The sequence below is a fragment of the Manis javanica genome, chromosome 11 (assembly GCF_040802235.1).
Source record: "Manis javanica isolate MJ-LG chromosome 11, MJ_LKY, whole genome shotgun sequence".
Classification (NCBI taxonomy): Eukaryota; Metazoa; Chordata; class Mammalia; order Pholidota; family Manidae; genus Manis; species Manis javanica.
Genome location: NC_133166.1, coordinates 101,460,866 through 101,477,898, shown reverse-complemented (window position 1 = coordinate 101,477,898; position 17,033 = coordinate 101,460,866). Strand labels below are relative to the sequence as shown.

Here is a 17,033-nt window from a genome sequence, read left to right as displayed (position 1 = left end):
GAGGTCGTCTGGGAGCACATCTCAGGACCAGCTTTCTAAGCATGCGCACTTAAAAGCACCACAGTCCAATTTGAAGGATCCGCTTGTTTCACAAAACTAAACTCAGTCTGGTTATTGTTTTCCTCAGACTACCTATAAATGTGACTTCTAAAAATCTCTTGGCTAAACATTCCCCTTCCGTATAGGTAACTCCTCTGCTGCCATTATTACTATTTGTTTTATTCCTATTATGAATTAAATGCAGGCAGGACTTGGAAGGATATTTAAAGGTTCCCTTTCTTTAATTTCAAAAATATAACATACCTCCCCTACCTTAAAGGTATAGCCATCCTATATAGAGCTTCAGAAAGGAGGCCATTCATTTGCCATGAATCAGGCTGAGGGATGCACAGGGAAGAGAGAAGAGGTAAGTAGTGGCACCGACTAGAGAGGGTCCTTCTGAGGTGGCTCTTTGTAACAGGGCTTGCTCTGTGTTAACTAAGAGCTGGGTGTGTCCTGAATATAAAAAATGACCACATTTGTAGTAGCTACAAAACTTCCAAAGCCCAGTAGGAAATCTCTGTCGGCCTGGTGTCACTCAATTATCACTCACACATCGCCGGTAAGGATCAGTGGTCAGCTGGGTAACAGTGGGGGAATGTACAATCCTGCCAAGGTCGCCGGGGCCCAAGGGAGAAGACTCAGGGGCAGAGTTCACAACATCTGACCTTAAAAAAAACATTTGCTAACCTGGTGTCTCCACATGCTGTGCCCATAGTTCAACTCCTGCCACAGAAACTCAGTCTAGCTTCTTTCCCATTCCGAAAAGTTGGGTCTTTTTCTTCTACCCCTGGAAGGGTCAATGGCTCAAGAACTTCAGTCTTGAACATGGCTTGTATTTTTAGTAAACCCCCTTGTATCCGTATGCGCTGCCACAAACCACCCCCAAGCTTCATTCCGTATACATTCTAAAGGCCGAACTGAGCAGGCCGAATACACATTCATGTCTGTTTTCTCCTATCTTAGATAAAACATGGGCTCAAAAATAATGACACCATTCTTTTCAACCGCACCTTCTACTGCAGGAAAACAAGGAAGGAAAGAACCATTTCTAGGTGCCTGGTTCCAAAAGATTCAAGAAAAATAGGAGAATATAAGCAGCAAAAAAAAAAAAAAAATCTTTAAGTACTGAGCCCTCCTATGACTACAATCAATCTCTCTCTCTAAGAAGCAGTGAGTACGGTGATGAGATGTCATTTTTCGCTCTGGATGTGTTTTTGTCTGTTCAAGTATCCAATCTAGAATATGAATATGACCCATCATGCCCAGTACTGGTGAGAGTGTAGCAAAACAGGTTCCAAATACCCAGTAGGTGGGAGTGAAAACTGAGACAGCTTTTTTGTAGGGCAACAGAAAATGACCTTTAGCCTCACAGTTCTGCTCCTTTGTATTTACTCTAGAAAGATACTGGCACTGGTGGTCCCTAAAGGCATCAGTAAGCTACTGTTTGTGATAGAGACAAACTGCAGGCAACCACAGTGTCCCCCAGGAGGGGACTTCCTCCATCGCCACACAGCAAGTAAAAAGATGCACCGTGTCTGTGCTTGCAGACATGGAAAATGTCCCTACTATCTTAAATGAAAAAAAAGTAGCTAAAGCATAATGCTGCTTTTTTTGTATTTTTGAACAAACACACCCAAATCATACATTTCTCTAAACACACGAATATGTGCATTGAAAAAAATTGGCAAGGATATACATCAAAATGATAATGGTTACTTCTAGGAGAAAAGGATTATGGGGTGAGGGGATTTTTGGCTTTTCAGAATTGTTCATATGATTACTTACTAATTTATTTTTTTTAAAAAGCAGAGTGGTGATGGCTGAACAACTCTGTAAAGACTAAAAGTCACTCAACAGTACACTTGTAAATAGGTGAACTATTACACTTGTAAATAGTTTATAGCGTATAAACTATATCTCATAAAGTTATTAAAAATAATTAAAAGACAAGGATGATAATATGGATGATGGGGGAAAAAGTGTCAGGGTCATGAAAGACAAAGAAAGACCAAGAAAATGTCAGACAGGAAACTAAGACATGACAACTAAACGGAATATTCTAGATTGGATGCTTGAACAGACAAAAAGGCTTCGGTGGACAAACTGGGGAAATATGAATAAGGTCTGTAATTCTGTTAATAGGATCATGCCAATGTTAATTCCTTAGTTTTGATAACTGTACTGTGGTTGTATAAGCTGCTTTCATTACAGGAAGCTGGGTAAGATGTATATCAGAACTCCGTATTATCTTTGCAATTCTTCTGTAAATCTAAAATTATTAAAAAAATAAAGTGCATGAAGCAGCAGCAAAGACACTAATAACTTAGCTCGGATGTGTGGACACCCCACAGGCTTGATGCCATGCTCCCAATGGCTCACTCTGCTTCTTCCAGAAGAACCGGTTTTCTTCTTTTAATACTTTATCCATATGCTTTGGAAGTTGCCACTACCCACCCCGCTCCCCAGTTTTACCTAAGTGCTTCCCCCAAAAGCACGGCTGACTGGCACAGTACCTGTTCCCCACCAAGGCAATGGCACAGAGGTCACCCTGCTGTACCTGAGGCAGACCAGCAGGAGGCACCACTACTCCCGGCAGCATCAAATCTGCAGCGAACAGAACAAGAGCATCACAACCAACCTTCCGCCTCCGTCCAGTTCCACATTTTACCTCCTCATTTATTCGTTCACTCAACAAACATTTATTAAGTACCGGCTGTGTTATTTATAATGAGGGCAAAAAACTAAAACCTGGAATATAGCCCTTTTCCCTTTGTGGGGGTGACAGTTGTGTGGGTGTGAGTTGGTCAAACTGAAGCCCAAAGCTCAGGGTCCAGGTCCACGATTTATCTTATCCTAACTTCAGCTCACTGATCTCAAGTCTAGTACATGGCAGTTCACAAAAGACTTTCACATCACTTATGTTATTTCAGCCTTACAACAGGTTCAGAGAGGCTTGGAGAGCTCATGGAAGCAGCCAAGTAAGAGACACAACACACTTGGGGGTGGTGGGGAGATTCCATTTTTCAACCAGCTAAATGCAGAAAATGAATGCGTTTATTAAAGGAGTTGGCCCTTACTGAGTAGGTATCAGCCAATAGCCAGAATATAGGAAAATCCCCTTACCTGCTCCCCCCACCAGTTTTTCGAGCACCAGAGGCCATGTTGTGAACGTCGGTAGAAGATCAGGATAGGACCACAGGGTGTACACTGCCCAAAGAGAGACCCAGAAAATACTTACTGCCAAAAGGCCGATCACTAAGGTCACTTTACCTAGGATATAGAAAAGAAATTCAACTCAAAGCTAAAGATAAGGCTTAAGGCTCAACGAGGTTTCATTCTCGAAGAAGGCAGAGACTTAAGAAACTGGATGTCACTTTTGGAGGCACCTATTGTTCCACCTAGATGGCAACAGCAGAAAATGGCCACAGTGGATAAAACCGGGGGCAGAGACCCAGTGAGGATCCCACTTATGACGCCAGCAGCAAATAACCTAAGAACAGGGCACCAGCCTGGAAGATACTTTAAAACTTTCCCATGCTTATTATTTTTATTCCCTTTATTTCCATGGTGATTAGCAGTAAAACCCTTAGATCAAAAAGGGCCTGTGTTTGTACAGCAGCAAAGAGCAGTGGGGGTAGGAGTGGCCTAAGGAGACGGCATTGCACTGTTGCAGCCAAGCCCCAAGTGACAAAGTAGATGTCAGCAGCTATAGAAAAGAGAAAAGGACACTGAATCCCTGAGATCTGTCACAGAGAAGGCAAAGAATCCGCAGAGCCTAAGAAAGAACCCCTGTGAGGTATCTCAGTTGAAGTACATCACAAACACAGCTAGCTATGTAATTTAGTTAATCCAGCTTTTTTCCTATTGCAGTATCTCATCTGTATCTTAAAATCCTACTAGTGATCATTTTGAAAACATTTTTACATTCCCTGAAATCCCACCATTTCCAAGACCTCTGTGCCATCCTTAGTTAACCCACTAGTTCGTTCATCTCAGAACTTTCTGTGGCAACCACTCTCTTTCTGTTAGCCCTTTTTTTCCTCCCTCCTACAGAAGTTTCTGGTCTTGAAAGTCCTAAACTAGGGACACTAGGTACAAAAAGATCCTCACGGACAGTACTGGAAGATTCTGCACTTGTTTGTTTTAAGGAGACGTTAATGGAAAAAATAAGGAGAAACAGATGTTAGGCAAGGACTATAGTAATGACCTTCTCCATCCTATTGACATACCTGTCGGATATAGATTTTTCTCCAGTTCAAATAGGATGGGGTTACCACCGCTCACGTACACGGTCACCACCTCCCCTCTGTGAGTATACAACTTCACAACGTTGAGCTCTTCCTTTCCAGGCACTAGCTCAGAGATCTGATCCGTTCCAAGAGTGGGGAAAGTGGCTGTCACATCAGCACGGAGCTTTCTCCTGCAGAAAGCACACCTGTATGAATGCTGCCTGGACAGATTTCACTATAAATATTGAGGACTCAAAAGGACTTACTATAAAATTTTGAGAGCCAAGAAAAACTGTCTGATTTATGATGCCCTATTCTCACCAAAATATCCTATTCTCTTTCTCATCCAGTGTCTCACCTATTTTCACTTGTTCCTGGGGTGCATCTTTCCATTTTTTACAAAGGAAGAGGACATCGGAGAACCCAGTGAACAGTCCAGGTAAGCCTGCCATTGGAAACTCAGCCCTGCTTCCTGACTGCAAGTCTAGCCCTGGGACCCATTCCTTTCTCATATATGTGTGTCAAATCTGTCATTTTAGGATTAAATAGCTACACCAGGGCACCAACAATGACGGCTATAGAACACTGGGTCTAAAATTCACAACCCTCTAACTACGTTTGCAACACCGAAGTTACGCTCTCCTTACCACATGCGCCTTATCCTCTCCCGCATCTCGCTCGTCTCTCCTGCCAGGAGTAATCACTAGACACTTTTTCTCGTGTATTTGCAGTTCTCAGTGCCTCATCTGGTCTCTCCCAAGGGACTGTAAGTTCTTTGGCGGGCAGAGACCCTGTATTCCTTCATTTTTGCATCCTCCACAACACCTTACATCGACTGCCGTCAATAAGTGCTGGTTGAATCACGTTCCTTTAAACTCACCATGAACACCCAAAAGACAGCCGGGGAGATAAATCAGGCCTCCTCCCCATCTTCGTCCTCAAAATGTGTCTTACCCACCCTTGCCCCCTCGGGTCCTTCCTTTCCCGGCTGTACCCCTCGGTCTCCACCCCGAGTCGGCTGACCGAGTCCAGGGAGGGCTGGGGGCCAGCCGGGCTTGAGAGACGTGTGGGTGCCCTGGGGGGGCGGAGCAGGGCCCTCTCGCCCTCACCTGTCCGACCCTTTGATGGCCGTGTTGGACTTGACCCGAAAGGCCTTCGCAAACATGTCTGCTGGAGTGGACGCACAGAAGCCAGGAGCTCTCAGGACCGGGAGAGCGTGGCGGCTCCCCAACCCACAGCCCTGGGGGCAGCCATGCTGGGGCCCGGCTGGGAAAAGAGCCCGGCTGGAAACTCGGGCTGCGCAGCTTCGCGGCTGCTGGGGAGCCAGACACCGCGGCCGCCCCTAGTGGCAAGATGCGGAACTGAAGGAGACGGGCGGGGCCCGGGGAAGGCGGGGCGGGCTCCTGCGCGGGGGGACGCCCCACCCCTGTGGCCGGGGACCGCCTCTGCCCGGCTCTGCGCCTGCGCGAGCGCCTCCAGCCGTCAAGGCTTGGTTACCCCGTGGCCCCCCCCAGCGGTTCTGTTCGCTTCCACTCCAGCCGCGTTGGCGTGTGGAGGAGAAGCAGTGCCAGCTCCCATTTCATTCAATTTAGTTCAACACCACAAAATTTATTGAATTCTAGCGTTTAATTAAGCTTGCAGGCCTCTTGAATGCTTTTCTTATGGGCTTTTGTTTATTAAGATCTTTACATGTTATTGCACGCCAGAGGCCGCAGCTAGGATTTTCTCCAAGATTTTCTCCTCCCTGTTTTTTAATTTGCGTGGGGATGATAATAACAATAAGAGGGAATCAATCCACTCTTGTCCCAGGTTTGCTCTCCATGTTACAAGGAAAAAGCCACAAATGGACTTCAAATCTATGGTTTCAAAACATTTTGAGCATTTTTTATGTACCTTTTCATTCAGGCGTAATTGGGGTGGGAGGGGTTGTGTCCAAAGTAATTAAATATATTGCTTATCTTAGAAAATCTTTGAGATAGATTTTTAGGGTCAAATTACGGTTTGGCTTTTACCTTGTGGTGTGATCGTGGCCCAACAGCTTATCCTTTCTGAAATTTTTGCATTCTTTGAAGATGTGGGTGTAATACCTACTTCATAGAGCTTCCATGAGAAAATACTGATATAGTGTATGTAATATGTTGCACAGTGCTTATCCAATTTTTGATAGATAGTAGATATTAATCCAAGAACAACAAAAAAAAGAAAAGTCCCAGACAGGGTTGAGGAATCGGTTTTACCTAAGAGGGACTGCCTGACTCCTACTAAATTAAGTTTTACATATGAAAGCTTCAGAGCAGAGTGTCCTTCTACCAAGAAAATAATCCTACATGGTAAACGCAATGACACAGTTACACAAAGGAGAATTCCACATTGGCTGTCCAAGGATAGGCCTTCACAGTGACTGACCACCACTACCATTCTTAGAAGGGCCTCTAATGTGACCTAGAGACCAGCCCCAACTCGGGCTCCTCCTACACATCTGACCCACCAGGCCTTTACTCTGAAACCGCCCAACCACAGGCCAAAGTCAGAGGAGCTCAAAGGAGGACATTGCCACAGAGCCCTGTCCCCCTGAGCCCCTGCCCAGCCACACATGGGGGTGTGACGCCTGACTCTGCGCTGTTGACCAGGCCTGTTGCAGCATAGCTTCCCAGGCAGCCTCTGTCCAGGGAGCTGAGGAAAGTTACTCCAGGGAATTCTAGAAATTTCAAGCTAGGGAAATTATTATGCACCATGCATCCTGGATAAGAAGGCATAGATTATCAGCCTAAAAATGAATTCATGGTTGACAACCAGGAGCCAAGAACCAAGGGGATTCTGTACCATGGCATCCTGCCTCCCTACTGGCAAAGCAAGCTCTCCATTTCCCCAGGTGGACACCATCCCACCTTGCCTGCCTGTATCATGACCCTGCCAGTGGCCCTGTTGTGGGAAAGCAGCTGTCTTCCTGGTCCTGTTGCCAGGCAAGCTGGCTGAACCCTGGGCCCTGCAAGCCCAGATTCTTAGCCTTGCATTTGCAGCTCCAGTGCAGCCCCACTAGGCTCTCAGCCTGTTTCCCACCCTTGGGTCAGCTGCACACCCAGGCTATCTTTTATTTAAAAAGAAAAGAAAAGAAAAAAGGGCAGAAATAAGAGTCCAGAGGGTAAATCCCCACCCCACAAGTTCTCAAGTCTTCCATCTGAGGCCCCAGTCATCAAGGAGCAGAGGTTAGCCACCCCACTATGCCCTGTCTGAATTCCTAACCCACAGAAACCATGAGGTAGTAAATAATTATTGTTGTCTTAAGCTATTAAGCTTGAGAATGATTCATTATGCAGCAATGAGTAACTAATACAGGAACCCAACATTTCTCACTCCCAGTGCACCCTAAGTGGCAATAGCCACTTAGTCCATGTCACTGTGATGGAATCCACAGATGTGTAGTCCAGCTGTTCTCCCAGGAAATCATCCTCCACTGGCTCTTTTGCTTCTGATGTGAAAATTGAAAGTTTAAAAGCATAAGGTGTTTGACTAATGCAAAGTTGGAGGGGGATGGGAAAGCGAGCCCTAATCATTAACTCTTCACTGTGAAATCTGTGACTTTTTATGAATGGGATGGCCTCACTGAACTCACAATATAAAAAGGGGACACAGGAGGCGAAGATATGCACATGAGGGGATCCTGAAGTCAAAACCCCAAGTCTGGTTTGAAGAAGGCAGAGCTCGGCTATGCCCAGCTCAGCACTGCCATCTCCTGACATTGCCCTGTACCCTGACCAAAACAATCCGGTCATGCTCAGTCCACTCTGTCAGATGGCCTTGGGCTACAGGGGGCACTCCAGGTTTATGGAGCTCCTGGTATAGCCCAACCACCTGAAGGGCCTCAGGGTAGGGAGAGCCCTCCCCCAAAAAATCTTTCCGGGGCATTTTAGAAAGAAGACCACAGGCCCAAAATGGAGTCACTGATGCTAGGCCAAGTCACCAAACTTGGCTTCATGCCTGACCCAATTGCAGTTTTGACCTCCCCCAGAGATGTAGTCTTAAACCAGGTCACTCAGGAATTTTCTGGTCAATGAAGTAATCTGTCTCCAATCCCCAAAGGAAGATGAGGTAATCTACCTAATCAGACCCTCTGCTCTTCCCCTAAGGGAAGGTGACCTTGCCTGAAACAACTTTCTTTTCTTTCGCTAATTGTTCTGCCCATTTCTGCCTATAAATCGTTCCATTTTGTAAAGCTCAGAACATCTCTCTTTTTGTTGGCTGGAATGTAGCCTGATTCATGAATCATTTAATACAGTCAATTAGACCTTCAAATTTACCTAGTTGAATTTTTTTTTTAATAGATTTCGTGGCAATGACGGGCTCTGACATGAACTTCCTATGGCATTTGGGGACCACAAGAAACACAGGGCTGGCACCCATGAGCCCTTTGAGTTCACTGTCTTTCTCGCCACCTCCGAAAGCCATGGGTAAGTCCTCTCTCAGTTCTGAGCTCCAGTCTCTTTGTGTTGAGGATCTGATCTAATTGGATTTCCTTTGCAGGGGAGGGTAGCTTGAGCTGGCAGACAGTAATGCCCAGAGCCCAGCTGGGCTGGCAAACAGTTCTGCCTGGAGCCTTACTGGGCTGGCAGACAGTTCTACCCTGAACTAAGCCCCTAGCCTTTCACACTACAAGTCCTCAGGTGGAAACCCCAGATCTTAGATCTCTCTCTGGATTCCACTTTGGGAGCTTCTGATGGTTTAGCTGCAATTCCCCATTCGTTTGGAATCCTTCCTTAGATTCCACACTGGGAACTGTTGGTAGCAGCTGCACTTCTCTGGTTTGAAATCAGCCCACATTCCCCACTCCTTGGGATTTGCTTGTTCAATCCCTTCCCCCTTCCAAGGTTCCACAGAGATTGGTGGTGGTACCAACCTCAGTTGGACTGAGTCCAATTTAAAGACCAGACTGGGTTGAGATCGGGCTGTGTGGGTAAAATTGCAGTATTTCCAGAATCTCTCATCTGGCCTTAGTGCGTCTCCATATCAATAGGTGATTACAAGGGTTGGGGGAGCTAGGGTATAACTGGACTGGAGAAGTTTAATGGGGTCCCTCTTTGCAGCCTGTGGTGAGAGACACGGGTGAGCAGAAGTAGACGACTGCTTGTAAGCAATAAAGGGATTTCTCTCACTTTATTTCTCCCTTTGACTGATTTCAGTTTCAAAGGTAATTTGCCCCAGGCTGGGAGAAAGATCTACCCCCAACACTCCCAGTTACAGACTGGATCTGATTTGAGCTAGACTGGGTCCAGTGCAAAGTCTCAGGTGAATAAAATTTTATTTTAAATGAAGGCCAGTTGCTAATGGAAAACCCAAAAGTCTAAAAAAAAAAGCCACAAACATTGGTGGGCACAATCTGAGCACTTGAAGGCTGTTAGAGAGCTCACCACCTCAAGAAGAATTCTGTGATGAGATAAATTGGTCCAGAACAGGTTAGATTAACACTATGTCACATACCATCCTGAGAAGAAGTCCATGCAATGAGCTACACTGTAAAACACCCCACGGTCCCATCCCTGTGGCATAGGTATTGGTTTGGCTCTGAGAAACCCAAAGGTCTAGCTAAAAGTAATAACTAAAAAGTGAAAAGTCATAGCTAGAAGTAATGGCATCCTTTAAATCCAGAGTTGAGTGCACCAATTTCTGGCACACCTGCTTGTTTTTATGTCTAAGAACTATGATTTTGGAAGCTGCAGGTATCCAACAAGATGGCAAAATTTTACTAAAAGCAACCTGGAATTACAATAGCCATTATGGGTAATATTCCAATTAGATAAGGTCACTTACGAAGTGCACCTGAAAGCAAGTGTTCCAAAATGAAACAGAATGGGGTACCTATTTTAATTGGCATGCTGAAGCCGGCAAAAGGTTTCAAAATACGAAGATAGTTTCACTGAAAGGTTCATTGCAAAAGGCAAATGAAAAATTAAAGAGCTCAAACTACCGAAAACAAGACTGATATGACTCCTATTGCTCCCCCCGTCTGCCTTATTTGCACACTCATTCTTGTAATCATTGGTCGAATTGTCTTTCCATTCTGAAGAGACTCTCAAGCCTCCAAAATAAAGATCACCTGAAGCTACAGGCAATCCTCTTTAGACATCTTTCATTCCTTGGTCAAAGACTGACCTAAAGGCCATAGTTAAAGAATGTCTTCAACTCAGGGAAGATCCTCAAAAGTTTCAGTTAATAGATTACTTCCTAAAGCAAGTTAAGAGAGAGAAATAAAATTTCACCTTGTCCCTAACTTTCCAAATCCAGACCAAATTGGTTGTTAGTCTTGTCTCTCTGGGAATAGCTATTTCCTTCTTGTTTGTCTCATTTTACATCCCAAGAACTTGGCTTGGTTTCTGCCTCTCTGGGACATGCAGGTTGTCAGTTACTTCTTTGGCTAGCTGTAGGAGTGACTCTAGCTCTTGTGAAGATATCTTTTGCACTTTTTGAGGATGCCTCTTGAATCCTTTGGGTTGTTTGAACTGTGAGAAATATTTACTGTTTGTCCTGGCTGAAACCTACAAAACATTTGAAAGTATTTAATAACTTTGTGATAAAAAATTCATCCAAATTGGAAGCTGATATTCAGAGCCTGATAAGAATTTTTGTAGACCTCCTCCCCTAAGCTAAATGTGCCCAGAGGTGGATGGGTGTGTCAGTCTTTGATGCCATTTAGGTAACAACCCAGTTCTTTGAGGAATTAAAAATACCTGTCCTTATTGGCACCACCCAGGACTTAGACACTGGGTTTATAATTTGCTCCAACCATTAACCTTTGTTTTTCTTTTGTTTCCATAGAAATGTCTTTTTAATACTTGCTTACTTGAATCATAAGTAGGTCTAACTTTGGGAACATGCCTGCATCATCACTCAACTGAATGGACCTAGACTGACCGACTCCATGAGATGGAATGTTTATCAACTCAATTTTTAATGTGAACCTTCCGTGGAAGTTTCAGAGGAGGGAACCGTAGGGACCAAGGGCAGGCTGCCCTAAGATGTGCCATTGTGACATGCAGCTTATTTCAGAATTGAGAAGAATTGAGGTCCAAAAGACTCAAAAAGAAACTTTGAGACCTCCCATCCCCCAACTGCATAAAAAGAGTTTAGGTAGAAGACCTGCTCCAGGAAGAGAGCTGTCACCATGGATGGCTAGATTATAAAGTGACCTGGGTGTGTTAGACAGGGAGGAATACGGCTAAGTCTGTTAAAATGCCTCTGTGCCCCCCACATTGTTTCTGCATGGCCCATCAAACATTTGCTTATCAAACATTTACTCCTTTCATACTCCCTTGATAGCTTCTCTTTTCCTTTGAAGTCTCACACCCTTACCCCCTTCTCCTTGATTCAGGATGACATATATACCTCATTCTCCCTATACGTTCATAAATAAACTTTGTTTTTTCTCCTATTAAAAAATAAATTAAAAAAAGAAAAAATAAATAAAAACACCTGTCCTTGTTTTACAACTATAATCTTTATAGGACCAAAGGTGTGGCTCCAGAAACAATTCAAAGTCCATCAATTCTTTTTATCACTCTCCAAACCTGTCCTATTTATTTCAATAAAAAGCTTGCATTTTCTTCCCCCTGGGACCTTGACATGTAAATGTTCTACGTGGTCTTCTCCAGAAACTCTTATTTAGGCAGTCTCTTTAAAATGAGAATTTTAGGGAGGTAATTCATATCAGAAGAAAGAAGAAAAGACAGAAAAGTTGTTTGGAACTTGACTTGTCGAGGACAAATACAAATCTTGAGTGTTCTCCATAAATATCAGAAAAAGTTTTAGTCATCTGAGCAGGTACCTTAATTTATCCATCTACCAGAAAAACAACATACCTCCAACTTCTTTTATAACTAGTTACTTTGGTATTAATGTATCTAATTAATGGCAATAATTTTAAAAATGAAAGCTGTAATAGGTGTCTGTTTGCGTCGGTCTGTATTTCATGTGTATATATGTTGTTAATGTGTGGTATTTTCTAACTCTGGATGGTATTGACAAAATTAATTTGTAAAAGAGAAAGCTTTATTTAATAAGCTTAAAGAAAATTAAGCACTTATATAAATTAAATTCTCAGAAATATAATAGACACTTAATCCAAATGAATTTCAGATTCCCATGATCTGGAAAAATATTGAGTACTAAAGCTAGTTTAAGTTGGTTGGTTTAATTAAAACAGGCATGTCTTTAGAGTTATCATCATTAAATAAATGAACTTTTCAGTAATACTTATTATATCTACTTAAACAGTTTCCTCAAATCTTTGAGGCAACTTAAACTTTAGAGTTCTGCTATGTAATATTAGATGATGGATAGTCATTAAATATCTAGATCATTTCCAAATAAGATAAAATACTGAAATATTAATTACTGAACATAAGTGTCCCTGATATTGGCTTATTACAAAGAAACTAAAAAATACTTGGATGTGTTAGTACTACATCAGAAAATTGAAAAAGACATGTTTTTAGAAATTATGAAATATATATTTATATATTTGTAAATCTAAAGAATGCTGGTAAAACAGTTCATAATTGCTTATTTCTAAGTTTTCACTAGAAATTAAGGTTTCTAGGGTTAAGAATTCAAATTGCTATATGTAATTAAATCTATTAGAAATATTATAAAGGAAACATCTTTGTATGTACAGTAATTAAAATCTGTATTTTTCTTGAAGGTATAAAGAATGGAAATGCATTTTTGAGGGAAAACAAAGTTGTAGAAAGTTTGTGAAAGAGGAATCTTTGGAAAGGAATTTTATGTGTGATCAAGAATAAGATTTGAATGAATACATTTTAATGGCAAGTCATTGTGCAAACCTAGAATTTGTTTTTCTCTCTGTTAAAAGGACAAAGTGTTCTTGGACTACTGGTCTGCTCTTGATAAGAATTTAAAAGGTTTTTTATCTTTTAGGTAATCTGTTCAGAAAACACAGATTCTGAATTTTGCCCAAATAATTTTCTGCATTGTCTTTATCAGGTCTTTGATTACTTAAGAAAGCTGAACTCTTTCTATCAAGAAAAACTAAGGCCAAAAGTTGTTCTTGACGACAGGATAGCCCTTGATTATGTTTTAGCTGAGCAAGGAGGTGTCTGTGCTGTGGCCAACACCACCTGCTGTACTTGACCTAACATTTCTGTGGAAGTTGAAACAGTTATGAAGATCCCTGAGCAAGCCACTTGGCTTAAACAGGTGACTCCTTCCTTGGTATCTTTCTGTGATTGGCTTGGGTCTCGGGGTCCAAGACATTGGGAATTATCCTGCTTATAGTTATAATCATTTCCCTAATGTGTTGTATTTTCTCAAAAGCTTTCAATGCACATTCACAGCCACTAATCATCAAGCAAATAATCTCCCTAAAAATGAAAAATAAAAAAAGGAACCAAATGAATGACTAACTTATAGAAAGTGAACCTGAAGCTGTGACCTGTGAGTGTCACAGGGGTTAAAGCAAAATCTCATGACCTGTGGACACCACACAAAAGGATCAGCAAAATCTATGAGAACTTCAGAGGAGTAGCTGACAGTGGCTCTAATGCTTTAAAATTTGATTACATCTCTCAGGGAAGCTGAGAGTCTGATCAAAACAGGAAATTGTTAAAAAGAAACCACAGGCCCAAAATAGAGTCACTGATTCTAGGCCAAGTCGCCAGACCAGGCTTAGTATCTAACTTAACTGCAGTTTCAACCTACTCCAGAAATGCAGACTTAACCTGCGGGTCATGAATTTACTGCTTATTGAAATAATCTGTCAAATGAGCCCCGGCTATCACCCAGAGGGAGATGAAATTCCCAAACCCACCTGAGAAGACTCCATATACTTCCCTCTAAAATAATGTGACCTTGCCTGAAACTCTTTATTTTCTTTTCCTAATTGTCCCACTCGGTTTTTGCCTATAAAATCCCTCCATTCTGCAGAGTTCCTTGGAGCATCTCTCTAGTTGCTAGCTGGGAAACAGCCTGATTCATGAATAGCTAAATGAATCCAATTAGGTCTGCAAATATACTCCATTGAATATTTGTCTTTAAGAGGTGGCAGGTACAAACTGATGGTGGTCAGTCCCCATTACGACTGGCTGCCTGACAGGGTCATGCGATTCTGCTGCAGTCAAGGGTCCCCTTCCCAGATGTCTCTTACTGGAGAATTCCTCAGCCAGTCCACCACTTGCCCAGTTCCAGACCTGACAAGGCAGCCAGGATTCCTCCAACTCTGCCTTCAGGGAGAATATGTGCATTTTTGTGTGTCCGTGTTTGAAATCAGGCTTATGCCAGGTACTTCCAATAACCTATAGTGACCCAGGCTCTTCTGACATTTACCTGCTCCTGGACACCTTAGACCTGTGGAACCCACATGTGCATAATCTGCACCTTGTCAACAGGCCTTTGGCTTCTGGGGCCCCCAAACCTTTGGAGCTCATGTTGGACACCAACCACCTGTATAGCCTCCAGGGTTATACAGAGCTAGCCCACTGCTGGAAAATCTTTCTGAGGCAGCACTTTTAACCTGGCAACAGTGAGTTGCCACTTGGACTGGCTGCCTGAAGGAGTCCCAGGCTTCTCCAGCGATCAAGGCTCCTAGCTGTGTGTTACTGAACATAACCCATACAGTCCTCCTGGCCCACTCAGGCAACGCAGTCCAGATTCTTCCAGCTCTGCCTTCAGTGGGGTCCTGGGCCACTCTAGCCATCAAAGCTCCCAGGTGTCTATTATCAAAGTATAAATGTAGACAAAATGGAGTTGACATTGACCACAAGAGTAAACTAAAGTGGAGTTGGGGGCCATTAAGGAAATAGCATCTATGCCAGGCCTCTTTTCTGAAACTGTTCTCAGAACATCAAACCATAAGCATCCTAGACAAATATCTGTTGCCTGCAACGAGTGGACTTTTTGTCTAGTGAATAGCTTAAGCAACCAATTGTGTACAGCTAAATGTAGGTCACAGTAGGTTTTAGCCAATTGCAATTCTTTCCAAACAACCCATATAAGCCCTCTTGGAGTTCCCCTTTTTGCTTTACGAACTCTAAACCCTTTGCCCTCTTTGGATTTGGTTTCCAGCTAAATCTGTGTTTCTGCATACATTTGTGTTTCCTCCTGAATCTATCATCCCAGATTATAATCCTTAAAATCCCAAATAAAACACATGCAAAAATTGTTTTACAGCTTCGTTTTTTTTTTTTCGGCTGACAGAAGGATTCCCTGGACAGCCCTCCCCTTCTGTTTTGGCAAGACAGACCTGATTCCTCCAGCTTTGCCTTCAGGAGGAATATGCCCATTTGTGAAGGGTAAGGATTGCAGTTAGGCAGATGCCAGCTGCACCCTCCTGTGACCCAGCCCTATAGGACATTGCCCTGTTCCAAGTCCCTGGCTTTCCTTCCCTGCATGCCTCTGCATGTGCAGTCTGTACCCTGGCAGCAGGCCTGTGGCTCCTGAGACCTTCAGACCTTTGGAATTCAGGCGGCACAACCACCCGAGTAACCTTCAGGGTGGAGAGAGCTCACTGCCCAAAACTCTTTCTGAGGCGGCACCTTCAGCCTAGAGACAGTCAGTCCCCAAGTGGAGTGGCTGCCTGAGGGGATCCAGGGCTTCTCCAGCAATCAAGTTCCCAGTGTCTGTTGCTGAAGGGTACCTGGTACCTGGACCTTCTGGCCCACACTGGCAAGGCAGCCCAGATTCCTTCAGCTCTGCCTTCGTGCAATATGTGCATTTGTGTAGATTATGGTTTGTAATTAGATGGGTGCCAGGTCCTTGCAATAACCTGCTGTTGGGACCTGTTAAAAAACAAAACTCAACCGAAGTTTGAAGATGATTAGAATTGGCTTCACTAAGTGAATCATGAATCAGTCAGTGTCCCATCTAGCACATAGAGGTGCTCCCAGGCACTACAGGAAAGAAAGGCTTTTAAAGACAGAGCTTTAAAAAAAGAAAGGAATTTATTAGCAAATAATGCATTGTTTAGACAAGATTGCCCACAAAAGGGAGAAGGGTGTCCCAGGGGATTACCTCTAGGAAATTCCAGTTTGACTGTTTAAAGGTCACATTCCTCAGGGGGTTGAAACTGTATTTAGGGTAGGGTTAAATCTTGGTAACTTTGTGACTCTATTATGGTCCTGCAATTTTTTTTGTTTTAACAGACCCCACTTCTCCTTACACTTGCCCTCTCTCAGGTAACCCTGGCCTGCATGCGCCTCACAGTCTGCACCCCACCAGCCAACCTTGGGCAGCTGGGACTCTCCAGGCCTGTGGAGCTAAGGCCCATCTCCAACCACCTGCACAGTCACATGAATGGAGGGAGCCCACCTCCCACCCCAAAATCACTTTGATGCAGCTGATGAAGTGGGTCTCCACGTGGAGTTACTGTCTGCTGGGGTCCCTAGCTTCTGCAGCAGTCACGCTCCCAGGTGAATGCCTCACTGAGTCTGCATGAACCAGCTATGGCAAGGCAGTCCAGATTCTTCCAGCTCTGCCCTCACAGGAATATGCTCATTGGTAATGCTCAAGGGTAAGGCTTGGCATTAAGCAGCCTCCTGTGTAACCTGGCATCGCCTGACATTGCCCTGTTTCATGTGCCTGGCCACCTTGACCCATGTACTTTGTACACACACAGTACGTACCCAGTCAGCAGTCCCTGGGCAGCTGGGGCACTCCAGCATTGAGGAGCCTGGGCCCATCCCCAACCACTTGCATAGTCCCCATGGTGGTGGAAGACTACCACCTGAATAGGGCACTGAAGCAGCCACTGAAATTGGT

The 17,033-nt window shown here is 43.8% G+C and overlaps 1 protein-coding gene and 1 long non-coding RNA gene across 8 annotated transcripts in view; one reads left to right on the top strand and one right to left on the bottom strand.

Annotated features, from left to right (window-relative positions):
- Window positions 1-5,601, bottom strand: part of EIF2D (eukaryotic translation initiation factor 2D) — a 17,127-nt gene extending 11,526 nt beyond the window's left edge. Inside the window, exons 1-4 of one of the 7 annotated variants that reach the window (XM_017648939.3) lie at window positions 5,381-5,601; window positions 4,272-4,462; window positions 3,166-3,312; window positions 2,556-2,646 (exon numbers count right to left, since the gene is read on the bottom strand). In XM_017648939.3, the coding sequence (XP_017504428.3) occupies window positions 2,556-2,646; window positions 3,166-3,312; window positions 4,272-4,462; window positions 5,381-5,436 (485 nt within the window). In that variant the 5' untranslated portion in view covers window positions 5,437-5,601. Of the gene's footprint in view, window positions 1-2,555; window positions 2,647-3,165; window positions 3,313-4,271; window positions 4,463-4,918; window positions 5,077-5,380 lie in introns of those variants that run through there. The other 6 variants (XM_017648940.3, XM_017648934.3, XM_073217035.1 and 3 more) reach the window with 6 other exon arrangements.
- Window positions 4,484-17,033, top strand: LOC108390200 (uncharacterized). The gene is made up of 5 exons (XR_012122904.1): window positions 4,484-4,710; window positions 8,594-8,719; window positions 11,082-13,478; window positions 15,474-15,568; window positions 16,451-17,033. It is a non-coding gene; the product is annotated as an uncharacterized lncRNA (long non-coding RNA).